This window comes from Podarcis gaigeae (assembly GCF_964106915.1).
Source record: "Podarcis gaigeae genome assembly, chromosome: 11".
Classification (NCBI taxonomy): Eukaryota; Metazoa; Chordata; class Lepidosauria; order Squamata; family Lacertidae; genus Podarcis; species Podarcis gaigeae.
Window position 1 is genome coordinate 24040294 of NC_139687.1, and position 14883 is coordinate 24055176.

General features: G+C 41.7%; 1 protein-coding gene across 4 annotated transcripts in view; it reads left to right on the top strand.

Annotated features, from left to right (window-relative positions):
- EFNA5 (ephrin A5) overlaps window positions 1-14883 on the top strand; it is a 216753-nt gene that overhangs the window by 170225 nt on the left and 31645 nt on the right. For all 4 annotated transcript variants that reach the window (XM_083702448.1, XM_083702447.1, XM_083702445.1 and 1 more), the window contains exon 2: window positions 6478-6770. In XM_083702448.1, the coding sequence (XP_083558574.1) occupies window positions 6478-6770 (293 nt within the window). The remainder of the gene's footprint in view (window positions 1-6477; window positions 6771-14883) is intronic.

The window sequence follows — 14883 nt, forward strand, 5'->3', positions numbered from 1 at the left end:
ATGGAGTGATGATTCTTCTGTTGAGAGCTCACATTGGGTGGTATTTGGGTGTATCTTGAACGTTGGCTGACTTATGGGTTTGAATTAATATACTCCTCAAGTAATCTATAAACCACTGGCAGTCTGTTAACTAAGCTACGAGATGGGTGGTTTGCAGAGCAATGCTGTACTACAGCGGATTTGGTTAAGGCAGAGATACCCCCTGCCCAGACAAATAGTGGACAGACATGATAGCTAGTGGGGACTTCTAAAATAGGGCATTTTGGAGGAAAGGGGTAGGATTGAACCAGGACAGGACATGCTGGATCCTGTGCAGCATAGCTGTCAACGTTTCCCTTTTAAAAATGGAAATTCCCTTATTCCGAATAGGATTCCTCGCAAGAAAAGGGAAAAGTTGACAGCTATGTTGTGCAGCCATCACATGCCAGCAACAGGCCCCATCCAAGCCTTTTCATTGGCACAGCAAAGAGAATTCCCTTCCTTCCTCTGCGCAACCTTCCACCTTGGAAGGTGTGAGCAGTAGCGTTGTGGATGTGGTGATATTCACAGCACACTATTAATCCCATCACCACCATCCAAGGGTTTGGATTCAGCACTTTATGTAGGTTTATATATGAAATGCATTTAAACATAATCCTAGGAGTGCATCTAATAGCCTTGTTCAGCTGACAGTAAGGGGAATAAACCAGGTTTTGGCGATTTCCGAAGGTGGCATTGTTGGACACAGCCTTCAGTGTTTTATGATAGGCTTCTGAGTTTAATATAAAAACTTCTTCAAGTAAGATATATAATTGTGCAACTGTATATTGTAATAACTTTTTCACACAACAGCTGTTAATTAAATTAGCAATGTTAGGACGAAACATAGGAGCCAACTCCTAGGGGCCAAGGTCCCTTTGTCCCCCCTATAAAATATTTGGGTGGTCCTCCTTAAAAATTAATGGGCATTGCTATTCGTGTGTGTGTGTGTGTGTGCGTGCGTGCGTGCGTGCGTGCCATGTCATGTGATCACTTATGTGTGTGGGGCCTTACCTGGGCTCCCCCAATATTTTATTCAAGTTGACACCCCCGGGGCGAAAGTATTGTTACCCAATTCAAATGTGAATAATTATTTACCTGATTTGTCAGTCTAAACATTCTGAGATCTGAGGAAGAATGCCATCCTAATACTTATAATGTGCTTGTGTTTAAACAGGAGGATTTTTCCTTCTCTGTAAAGAAAACTCTCTTCCATGATATCTGAAAATAGAGAGCAGTTTGAAACAGAGGTGCTGTTGCTAGCATATGCACCTTAAAACACAGAATATGACTAATATATATTCTTTGTATGCGACAAGCCACAAGCAGCAGCTATTGCCGTTCTTTATCTATCTATATGATAATGGGCAATTAGTGTCAGTGGTGCTATTTTTTATGCCAGGATTTTATACTGTTTATTTTTTTAACGGAGGGAAGTGAAAGAGAGAGCAACATGCAAAAAATGCTACTGCATTCTAAATATCTAGTTAAGCAGACCTCTTATAGCCATAGCCAACAAAGTTTATTAGATTCAAGACAAGACTCGCATATGCTTCAGAATTACAATTATGAAAAAAATGCACATGGTACGAGCCGTGCCTGCATTTTGTAATGATGGATAAACACCAGAGCACAGGAATTAATTTCAAAACATTTTGTCAGTCTTGAGTATTTCTTTGGTTGAAAGTGTCAGCCCCCCATATTCAGCATTGAAACAAATAGGAGATGTCTGAGAAGCAAGTATCCTTATATCTGATGATCTGAACCAATCTTTGCTGGCCTGGAATCAATATGAATTCTTATTTGCTTGCTGCAGAGGTGCCTTGGCTGAGGAGCTACTTAACTGTCTCAGGCTTTGCCATGCCTTTTTAGAGCTTTGCTGCCTATTATCTAACTCAGTAGCGTGCAAGTTTCCATGACACTCTATGAACGTCACCTGACTGAATGTAAAGGTTAATTGTGGTTGAAGAATAGCAGTGTGTTTTCTTGTATGTAACTGATAATGTAAGGAGGCAAAATGCATTATTTGGGGTGGGGTGGGGAAACACTTGTGGTTCAGGAATTTTAGCTCTCTAGCCTATTCATTTTGAAGAAAAGACTGACTTATTCCTTCCTTACATTATAGTCTCAGCTAGCTTTGATAGGTGTGTGTATTCTGAGCTTTCTACATGGAATAGACGTGTAAGAAGTTAGTTACCCAACCTAGTGACATTTGGGGAGCTCATTTGCATACTGTTTAGGGGAATGTACAAGATTGGGGCTTAAATGACAAAACCAGGAAAATCTGTAGCCTATGTGAATACTGTAGAGGAGCATACAGTTTGCATTCTAGCAAAATGTGAGGAAGGAGCTGTACAGCCTGCTTTTTTATCATCTTCTTAAACATGTTTGTAAACTAATTTCTTCTTTCCTACACTGTTGCACTTTTCAGTCTTGGTTTAGCACAGGTAAATTAGTTTTGAACTGAAACATTCATCTCATTCTGATAGCTGGCTATTTTTCTTATACTATACCTTAAATGTAGTCTCTGAAAATTAAAAATGCTTCCTTTGAATTCAGGTTGGGGTTTCTGAGGAGGAAATAATGACTTTTAGCTTTGATCTAGTAAACTAGACTTTCTGTTTGCTAATCAATATACAGTGGTACCTCGGGTTAAGTACTTAATTCGTTCCGGAGGTCCGTACTTAACCTGAAACTGTTCTTAACCTGAAGCACCACTTTAGCTCATGGGGCCTCCTGCTGCTGCCGCGCCATCAGAGCACAATTTCTGTTCTCATCCTGAAGCAAAGTTCTTAACCTGAAGCACTATTTCTGGGTTAGTGGAGTCTGTAACCTGAAGCGTATGTAACTTGAAGTGTATGTAACCTGAGGTACCACTGTATTCAAGTTTCAGATGTGATTTAAATAGTCAGGGTTTTTGGCAAGAATTTAAAATTGCCTGATACTAATAAAATGAAATATAAAATGTATAAGCTCTCTAGCAAATAGCTTTAATTAGTAGCCATCCACTTTAGTACTTACACACACTTAATGCAAATATCCAAATAAGGATGGGAATAAGTTGCCTCTTTCTTCTCAGCCTTGAGTAGCTATGTTGCCCTTCTAAATATTGCTTTGATTAACTCATAATATGAGAGGTCCTGATCTTCTTTCTGAAATTTATCATTCCTCCAAAAAACCTGCTGTAAATCCCCATTGGCAAAATTTAAGGGAACACAGAGGGCAAATAGCTCCAAGGATTAGAATTTTCACTGGGGTGAAATCACAGGAAGAAAGGTTTAAAATTCCTTCTCTGTTATACGGCAGCACTGTCCAGTATCAGGGATCTTCATTGCTGCTTTTTGTCAAAGAAAAAGGTTCTCGGAATTCCAGTCATGGAAATCCTTCAGCTACTTTGCCTTAGTGGTTATGGCAGATATGAGTTCTGAAATAAAGTCCCTTTACTGGGTTTCAAGAGAAAACCATGTGGTGATGTGCACTGGCCAGAATTAGATTTAGCAGGCTTTTGTTCGTACACTAAACACAATTTCTCCTTTGTTAAAAACCTATTTTATGGTAGCTAAATGATTGTAGGAGATGAATAGATTGCTCTGAATATATCCTTGGAGAAGACCCAATGATCATTGCTTTCCCCCCTCCTCACCGCCCTAAATTGGATGGAAGTATCTAGTTGGCAGATTTCAGGTCCATCAGGTGCTTAAAATATGTGCCTCAGGTGAAAAGGGACATTATAGTTAAATATGTCACGGTATCTTTATTACTATCTCTGCACTTTACAGTGGCTGCTGTCAAGGAATAGAAGCCATAGGTAGTGATAATGTGGTGTAAGAATAAGTACAGCATGGAAAGAATAGCTGGTAGAAGTCGATGCTTGTCTCTGTGGAACTATAAGGTAAAAGGGTAAAGGACCCCTGGGTGGTTAAGTTGGCAGAAGCTGGGACAGAGTAATGGGATCTCACGCCACTGCATGGATTCGAACTGCTGACCTTCCAATCAGCAAGCCCAAGAGGCTCAGCGGTTTAGACCACAGCACCACTCGCATCCCTGTGGAAGTATTGTGCTGCAGGTATACAGTGTGGTCTAGAACCACTATTTCACAAAACAGCTTGTGTTAACTTGATATTCCTGCTAACAGATGTCCACATTATGCGATACCTGTGAAAATAAAGCTTTCACTGATGATGATATTACTACTACTACTAATTTATTCAAACCTTTCCCATCTGGCTGGGTTGCCCAAGCCATTCTTGGCGGTTTCCAGCAGAATAAAACATCAAATATAAAAACCTTCCTGATACAGGACTGCCTTCAGATGTCTTCTAAAAGTTATGTAGTTATTTATCTCCTTGACATCTGATAGGAGGGTGTTCCACAGGGTGGGCACCACTACTGATAAGGCCCTCTGCCTGGCTGCCTGTAAGTTCACTTCTCACAGTGAGGGAACTGTCAGAAAGCCTTTGGAGCTGGACCTCAGTGTCTGGGCTGAATGATAGGGCTGGAGACACTCCTTCAGATATACAGGACTGAGGCCATTTAGGGCTTTAAAGGTCAGCACCAACACTTTGAATTGTGCTCAGAAACGTACTAGGAGCCAGTGTAGATCATTTAGGACTGGTGTTATATGTTCCCGGTGGCTGCTCCCAGTCACCAGCCCAACTGTCACATTCTGGATTAGTTGTAGTTTCCATGACACCTTCAAAGGTAGCCCCACATAGAGCGCATTGCAGTGGCCCAAGCAGGAAATAACCAGAGCACTCTGGCAAGACAGTGCATAAGCAGGTAGGGTGTCAGCCGGCATACCAGATGGAGTTGGTCGACAGCTGCCCTGGAAACACAATTGACCTCCATGGACATCTGTGAATCCAAAATGACTCTCAGGCTGCACACCTGGTCCTTCAGGGGCACAGTTACCCCATGGACCGTCTCTAACCTTTGCAATGAATGTATGTTTGATTCATGTTCCAAGAGTGTTTTGCTGTAAAGATGCACTCCTGTGAGTAGAGAGTAGTAGGTAGAGAGGACTCAGTGGGACTAAATTGCCGCGTCTGGGCTGTGTGTGAAAGTTACTCTCTCAGGTGATTGGCAAGCTTTCGTATGCAGTGCATACAACTCCCACCTGCAATACGCAGCTGAGAGTTGGGCGAGAAATATGTTGGCCCTACCTGGCACTAAGCTCCTGCACTTCTATTACAATGACAGTAAAAACAGCCTCACTACTGCTGCAGCTAATACTGCTTACCACTGCTGATAATAAAAGCGCATCAGTGAAAGTGCCTTGTACTACCTTTCTCATCTGGCTCTCATTCCAAACTGTCAGGTGAGTGCTGATAATTCATAGTCTAGAATTCTTTTATCTGAGCAGCGGTATCTCTTCTATGCACTTTGGCAGTGGAGTTACATTGCTTTTCAAAAATATTTCAAAGGTATACTTTGCTTTCTTGGATCTTGACTAAACGTTGCCAGCAGCAAAGAGAAAGCAAAGATGAATGAGTGTTTGTAGGAAATAAATGTATGTGCCTGTAATGAGATTTGGTTGTGGTACAGAAGTGATATCTCCCATTTGGTGTTTGTGCTGTATGAAAGTATGTATAGCATTTCTGGTTTTTCTCTTTAATAAAGAGAGAGATGAAACGGAGTTTCTCTCACAGTCTCCCTCCCCCCATATAGAATATATTGATCTGGAGGCAATTGTAGGGCAAAGGACACAGATAGAACTGTTAGGAGTCTTGCTCCGTGTTTGCAGTCATGGGATTGTTGTCTATCACATGGCGGTGTATGTTTTCATTCCACAGTGTGGGAAGTGATGGAGACAGGATGTTTATGTTACTGTGTTCCGTGAAGTGGGACTATTGTCCTTTGTACTTTCTCTCTTTGCTGTCTGATGAGAAAGAGGAAGGAGCTAAGTCAGAATGTTCCAAGTGTATTATATGTAAATAAAGTAGATTAGCCAAAATGCTGTGCTACGCAAACTGTGAATACTCTGCCAGGATCCCTAAGTGTGCTGATGCTTCTTGGTATCATGCCAGTCAGACATGTGTCTCTGCCAGGATCCTACAGGAGAGTAGGACAATCCTAACAAGAACTGGTTGTGGCCCTTCAGTTAAAGGGCACTGAGTGCAAAGTTATGGCTTGAAATATTTCTTGAGCTATTTCCCATGCTTTTGACAAAGGTAGTATTCAACATTGCACTATTACAAAGGTTCCATCTATGCAGACATAACAGGTTGCCTGATGGAACAATTCTCCCCTCCCTTGTGTGCTGTCCTGGGGGTTCTCATGGAACACAAACATGGAGCCAATACAGGGGATGGGAAAGCCCCATTGCACAAGTGGAAGTCCTTGTGAAGGGCTTTTTCTGAGAGAGTGAATCCTGATCAAGATGTTAATTTTTTGTGACTTTAAGTAATTTTTTTGTCGTGAAGATTTCCTGAGCTGGTTTTGTTTTGTTTTTCCTTTTAGATTCCAGCGGGGTGACTACCATATTGATGTCTGCATCAATGACTATTTGGATGTATTCTGTCCTCATTATGAAGATTCAGTGTCAGAAGATAAAACTGAACGCTACATCCTTTACATGGTGAACTTTGATGGCTACAGTTCCTGTGATCACACTTCCAAAGGATTCAAGAGGTGGGAGTGCAATCGGCCTCACTCTCCGAATGGACCATTGAAGTTCTCAGAAAAATTCCAACTCTTCACTCCCTTCTCATTAGGATTTGAGTTCAGGCCAGGCCGGGAATATTTCTACATCTGTGAGTATTTGGAGATTTATAAAATGTTGTATAGCAGCTGGAGGAAACCATGGCAGTTTTTCACTTTTGCAAAAGGCCAGTCTGTATGTGCTACAGATGTGTCTTGAGTATATACTTGTAGATCTTGGGATCCCTAGATAAAATTACCAGGAGTATGGGAATAAAAATGAGATATAAAATATGTCTGCCTTTCCCCACATGAAACCGCATATCCAGCTGCATTCATGTGAAATAAAGCAATGCCATTGAGGTTATTCAAGAGAACTTCTCTTACTCCCACATACACCCTGGTTCACAGGCACTTAAATAACAATATCATTATTGCAATGTTTTTCATTTATGAGGTTCGCATTCAGGTGCAAAGCGGTGTCCCCAAACACTTGTTGATTCAATAGAATAGTAGCTACACTCATTTTGATGGATTGATGTAGAGTGAACTCTGTGCTTGTAACAGTGAAGAAATGTCAGTATGACTCCCCTTTGATGGTTCTTTACTTCATATTATTATTTGTGAACAGAGCAGGAGATGCTGTTAAAAGTGCAGAGTACATTTGTAAACTTAAGTATTAATGTTCTTGTGAACACAACCTCATTGTGTTCATTTGAACTGCTTCTCAGTTGGGAGACATGCAAAGTGTCATTGCAGAAAGTGTATAGTAACAGACTATCCACTCCAGATATGCAAGATTCTTTCATTTTTTCAAAGAAGCTGTTGCAATGTCCTTGGCGACACAAAAATGGTTATCAGTGAAGAAATGTTCCAAATGCTATATCTGCAAATACCACAGTCCAGAATTATTGAATATAGTAATGTCTTGGGATAAATGGCAATCTTCACCAAGTCAAGGAGACTTTTTACTCAGAACAGCTGTTTCTTTGAGCATGTGGGGGGATGCAAAATAGTTATGAAGGAATTAACACACCTGCATCCTTTAAACAAGCACACACTCCCTCACAGTCAAGGCACTCCCCCCTCCCAAGGAGATTTGAAGCCTGCTATGGCCTTTAGGAGGGACGCGGGTGGCGCTGTGGGTTAAACCACAGAGCCTAGGACTTGCCAGTCAGAAGGTCGGCGATTCGAATCCCCGCGACAGGGTGAGCTCCCGTTGCTCAGTCCCTGCTCCTGCCAACCTAGCAGTTCAAAAGCACATCAAAGTGCAAGCAGATAAATAGGTACCACTCTGGTGGGAAGGTAAACGGCATTTCTGTGTGCTGCTCTGGTTCGCCAGAAGCGGCTTAGTCATGCTGGCCACATGACCCAGAAGCTGTACGCCGGCTCCCTTGGCCAATACAGCAAGATGAGTGCCGCAAACCCAGAGTCGGTCACGACTGGACCTAATGGTCAGGGGTCCCTTTACCTTTATCTATGGCCTTTAGGTGATGCAGTGGGAGAAACAAATCCCAGAAAAAGCATCAGCCTTTTAGCTGCATACGAAAGTGATGAAATGAGCTCTTCTTTAGCAAAGAGCGCCTTTCCTTTACCTTACACATCTAGAGTCCAATACTTTACAATTAGTTTCAGCATTGCAGTAGCCATTTTTCCCCAGCTGTTATTTCCTCGGTGAAACCATTATCTCACTAAACTGGTAGCATCTATTCTTTTACTTTATGCCTTCAGTCTCATGTTTCTTAAAAATAAATAGGGAAATTCATTCTTGCTGAAATACATGAATGCTTCTTCTACTTAAGCAACCAGGCATCACAGGAAAACGTACCTCTTTGTACTTTTGTGTGCTCACTCTCAATCTTACACTCTCTCCACGTGCCAAAGCGTAATGAAAATAAATTGGAACAGTAACAGTTGAATTGTTTCACTGCTTACTTTCGGAGATGTGTCATGTGAAAACATGTCAGAACTAAACTCTGGTTCATATCCTGTTAGTAAATACGAAAGGAATCCCAGTCAAGTGGAGATGGTTGTGAAATGAATTAATTTACATCATATGGTACCGATCTCACTTATGCAAACATCCCCCTTGACTTTGGAGAGTTTGTGTCTCTAAAGGGATGCAGAACTATATCTCACTGCAGTGAGCAATAGGTTAGGTATTATTGTGAACTTTGCTGCTTGAAAGTTCTAACGAACAATTAAACTAGCCAAGGAAATTTAAAGTGAGGTATAACTGGGTGTGTGCAGCAACCAAAAAGCTCCTCTTGTATATGTAGCATCTGGAAGCAGCCTCACCTGTTTTAAGATCTGCTCTGTATTATTTTGATTAGATTCATTATTTGGGTCCAATTCGGATCTGTTAAATTCAAAGCTCAGTTCTACATCTATTGACCATAATTAGAAATCTAAAGATGGATATCTGGTTTTCCTCCCCTGCCTTTTCACTCAAGTGTTTGAAATTTGCAGGGAAATTTCTTGAGCAGGTTCAGTCTGCCAAATCCTTTAAGGGGTTTTAAAAATATTACTTGATGCTCCATCTCTGAGGGCAGATTTCTCTCTACCCTCACAGAGAAAAATGTGCTGTGTCCTATGGGCTCTGGGACTCCCTCCCAAAAACCACAGGATTGCAGGGTGCATGTACAAACTTTTTAGTCAAAACCACTATTTGATTTTTAATTTTTAATATTTGTAGTCTGTTTTCCAACAACAAAAGTTGAGCTAACAGCAGCTCGCACTAATAACAATTGCATCAAAAATTAGCAGACATTCCAATCACTGTATGAATATTATAAACAAAGTAGCATGTAAAGAATGCAAAAAAAAAAAAAAAACCAAACAACCCCATTCATTTAAACAATTATTGCAGTTCAGTACAAACTCAAGTGCTTCAGAATATCAGGAATAGCTGTTGAGCACCAGCCCTGTTCCAGTTGACATCCTCTCTCTGGGAAAGGGTTTCGTTACCCGGTGTGGCAGCAGTGCACTCCCAGGCAGTAACAAGACCTTTCATAGGGAAGTAGGATAAAAAAAAAATCTTATTGTGGTTTTGCTACTTACTAACTTGCTTATTAGAAAATACAGAATCCATTAAACTATATAAGCCGCACTTCGCTGCCGTTTGAATTAATAGTAAAAATGCACCCCAGTGCTTGTAACACCTTTTTTTTTCTAATTTGTGGTTAAATTCAATATTTTTCTTTTTTAAAAAGTCATTGTGTTTTCTATAACATTCATTTAGCAGAATCATTTAACTGTCAATGGTTCCCATTAACGTAATTGTTTCATAGTACTTTGAAATATCAAGAGTTCTATGCTCTTCATCTAAGCTGCAGTTACTTTTTAAAATGAAAGGTAAAATAGCACAAAATTAGGAATGCAATGATATATTTTTAGCAGCAGCATTTTGGCATTCCAGTTGGTGAGATTAATTTTTTAGCCATATTTCAGAGTCTTAAAGTCTTAAAAAAACATTTTCCACGCACCGCAAAATATCACTGGATCACATCTTCTGCAGCATAACTTTGTAATTCTTGTATATGACTGAACTACATCTTTGTAGTATGAACTATTCGGTGGTTTCCACTAAACATTCCCCAAAAGAACAGATTTTTAAATAATTAAACAAACATTAGATTATTTGTTGCAAATAAATTTGAACTAGTACCTATCATTGGAAACTTACTGACTGTTAAATTCACTGCATTATCTAACAGTTAAATGTCAAAAACCTCAAGGAAGTTGTCATGGATTTTTTTGCCTTATCACATTTATTTGAATGTACAAGATTATGAATCGGTACATACTTTTTTGAGTTACTGGCATGTCTTTTTAAGACACAGAACTCTTTGGTAAGCAGTTGTTTGTTTCAGAGGTTATAGGCTCTTAATTTGGTTCTAGATTGCCAACTTGTTGAACTAAACACAAAACTAAGAGGCTGGATGAGGTGCCATTGGTTCTATTTGGGTTACTAGTGTGTGCATAATCTTAAACAATGATGTTCCATTTTTGTGTCATTGACCGTTGTTGTTGTTTTCATCCTTGGGATACATGTTTCTTTCTTTGATCAGTGATAGCACTGGGCATATTCCCAGTCAAACATTCCTAGAAAGCCATCCAGGCCCATGTAGAGCTTGTCTGAGGCCCAGAGCAGGTGTCTTGTTAGAATAAAGTTATAAGCTCAAACACAAAATCAGCCATCCCTGGTGGGGAGGCCGCAGCCAGCTTAGCCCACTGATGCCTGGGACAGCTGCCCCACAATACGCATGGGGCTGAGCCCATGGATTAGGAAACTGCAAAATGGCATCTAAATAGCAGGTGCTCCTCTGTGAGTCATGCTACATGTGACAAGTCAAAAGTCATAACTGAATCCTCTCCTCCCACTTCCATCTTAATGAAACATAAACACACTATTACGGCTAGCACCTTCTCCCTCCCTACCTGCAATACTGTAAGTGATAGGTGAAAGATACTTGAAGCATGGGAAGGTGCTCAATAAACTCTGCTACCCCCTACGGTGGGACACAGGTGGCGCTGTGGGTTAAAGCCTCAGCGCCTAGGACTTGCCGATCGAAAGGTCGGCGGTTCGAATCCCTGCGGCGGGGTGCGCTCCCGCTGCTCGGTCCCAGCGCCTGCCAACCTAGCAGTTCGAAAGCACCTCCGGGTGCAAGTAGATAAATAGGGACCGCTTACCAGCGGGAAGGTAAACGGCGTTTCCGTGTGCGGCTCTGGCTCGCCAGAGCAGCGATGTCACGCTGGCCACGTGACCCGGAAGTGTCTCCGGACAGCGCTGGCCCCCGGCCTCTTAAGTGAGATGGGCGCACAACCCCAGAGTCTGTCAAGACTGGCCCGTACGGGCAGGGGTACCTTTACCTTTACCTTTTTACCCCCTACGGTATAAATGAACAAGACAGACGTATGGCTGTTGCATCCGCATCTAATTTGACCCTCAGTCATGTGTGTTAACAATTTATTTGTTGGCTGTGATCCAAGGAAGGGAACCTCAAATGCAACTGGACCTATTCTGTTGTTATCTTTTGGGATAATATAAATTTCCTCTGGATTTGTGGAATACTTTCCCCCTCCGGGGGCCTCATGCCACTGTGCTCTGAGAGAACTGTGTTTACCATTTTATTCACATATAGGAACATCTGAATTGACCTTTAGGAATGAAAACTAACTAAGGAAATTTATTTAGATTCAGAGCTTTTTAATGTCCCAATAATACCTCAGGGTATTGTTTTTATTGCTAGATGCCCTTTTAACTTTTCAGTGGAGATCTGATCAGCATAAACAGGGATGCTGCCCTGACAGCTGTTGAGCTGCTCAAGTGACTCAAAGAATCCTGACTTTGATAGCTGGTTCGCCCAAATTGCTTTCGACATTCTGAGTGAAATCAGAGTAATTGGAAGAGTTTGATAGATGTGTGTTTTTATTTTATTATTGGTATTTTTTGTTCATGAAACATTAAACAGACAGACAAGGTAACCTTTAAAGGGGAATTTTGCTTAATCTAGTGTGCAGATTAAAGGACTGGTTGCTATTAGAAGAATTAAGTGCTAGTCTTGTAAAAGAAAAGCTGGAACAATCACCACTGTCTAATAGATTTTGATGTCGGTAGTGTTCTTAAAACCCTCAAAGGGAGTGTTAAAAGCTGTTGCATAATTTGGGACTGAATAAATATCTGTGTAAGAGAGTGGAGATATGAACCAAAGCAGTGCTAGCATTTGTTTTTGCAGGTCCTCTCCCCCCACCAACCCACCCCCAAGCCTGTCACATAACTAATTGAAAAGAGATTATTTGGATTCCTGCTGTTAAAAATTCAAGTGTCATTAACGCAGTGGAACAGGGTGTATAGAAAGGAGATGGGCTGTGCTTGTAATGTGCATCTTTGAGAATTGTCTCATATGTATATTGTAAGAGGTCTTGGCCTTTGTGGCTGAATGAATGAATGGTTTTCTTTCCACGGTTAATAAACAAGACAAAGGGGAAAGAGTTTTTTATTCCTCTTCCTGAACGTTAGATTTAAGTTGTGAGAACCAACAAATGCAACAGGAGTTTTGAGACGAGATATAAAGATGTGCCTATTTTAGATATATCGGTAAGAAAATCAATCAGCCAAGTTTCATCCAAAGTGGGGTGATAGGCACATATATGAACATATGCTAAACTAAGCTTACTGGTGCATGTTCTGTGAAAACATGTAAACCTCCTTCCTTATTGATTAGATGTATATTAATTAGAGGACGCAGGTGGCGCTGTGGGTTAAACCACAGAGCCTAGGACTTGCCGATCAGAAGATCGGCGGTTTGAATCCCCACAACGGGGTGAGCTCCCGTTGCTCGGTCCCTGCTCCTGCCAACCTAGCAGTTCGAAAGCACGTCAAAGTGCAAGTAGATAAATAGGTACCGCTCCAGCGGGAAGATAAATGATGTTTCTGTGTGCTGCTCTGGTTCGCCAGAAGTGGCTTAGTCATGCTGGCCACATGACACCGGCTCCCTTGGACAATAAAGTGAGATGAGCACTGCAACTCCAGAGTCAGCCACGACTGGACCTAATGGTCAGGGGTCCCTTTACCTTTTATATTAATTAGTGTATGTGCTGGATTTCATCTTGTAATCAGCCTAGCTAAATACATTCTACAAATTAGTTATGATGTTTTATCATTTCATAGCAAGAACTGGTTAGTATTACTGTACTGTTGGGAGTCCTTTGCTTTATCATAATAGAATTGGCAGGATATGAAACGTGAGTACAGGTATTGTACTATATACCCTGAAAGAATTTAGTGAGGACTTGCCAAACCAGACATTCTTTTAATGAAACCAGTTTTGGGAAATGATAGTGCTGTTACACTCTTGTTGTGGAGATGAGAAGTGTTCTCGCTAGGTAATTCAGTTTCTGAGATAACGCACTAATTGAATGAACTGCTGCAGTGCTTGTATACATTGTGTAATATGGAATAGATGCCGGCTGAAATGATACCAACAATATGCATAAAGTGATTTGTTCCAGACCTACACCCATGACCAATCCACTGGAATCACTTAAAAATAACCCATGCAATTTTGCTCTGATTGGTGTCCCTGACCTGGACCAAGAAAATGAGTTGTTTTTGTGCAATGCAGAACAGGAAAGCTCTCTTTCTCCCAACCCATCCCATCCTTTAGCCTAGCTCCTACCCCTTAGCCTGACTGTTTCTCCCCTCACTCCTAGCCTTGCTTTCTTTCCCTTCAGCCTCTCCCCTTCTGCTCTCTCCAAGGACCCAACCTTGCTGTTTCTCTCTTCCTCCTCTACCACCACTTAAACACTGAGGGTTGGACCCAACTAAATTATTGCATGCATGCAATGACGTCCCTGAGCGCAATGGTATTCTCCCCTCTTATCTCCCAGCACTCCCCCAAAACTTTCTCCCAAGACTCCTGAGCACATTTGAGTGTAGTGAAGGGACTGGTGGGGGACTGGAGTGATATAACTACCATTGTGCTCCTGAGAGTTGTTCCATATGCACAGTGACTTAGCTGGATCCACACCACAGTCGATTTGCCTGTGCTCTGCCATTTGTTCTATCTTTTGTAACTTCTGACTCTTCTTACACCCAGCACTCCCTGCTGTTAGCTGCCATGTTTTTTTTTGCCCCCTTTGCTCCACCTGCCCTAGTAGGCAATTGCTGCCACTGTTAGCAAGTTTGTTTAAGAAAGCCTAAACACCATACTCTCGGGGCATTCACCTATTCCTTGGCATCACATATAAGCAAGACTCAGTGGCTCCGGCTTTCCCCTGTGACCACAGGTACCTGGGGCTGTGTGCAGTCACTGGGGTGAGCACACACACCATGGGGCATGTGCTATGTCATCATTCCCCCTGGCATGCACATACTACATCATCACAGTCTGGTGATGCATGTAGCAGGGTGCCATGGCGTAGTGTGTGCATGCCCCGCGGCATACATGTGCGGCCATGCCACATTTTGTCGGTGACTGGCCCTCTCATTAAAATGTCATGGGAGCCTGAGGACTGGGGACTGCTGGTACCCATAACATCAGCACTCTAGTAGCATTCTGCTGATATGCTAAGGTTGCATGCACAGGCAAGCACCAGTTGCCCAGTTTTCAAAATAATATGTAAATACCTCATAAGTAAAGTTGTTTTTAAGATACACCCACACCCACCCACAGTTGCACATGTAAATTGTTAACAGAACTGTGCAGGATTGAGATAGCACAA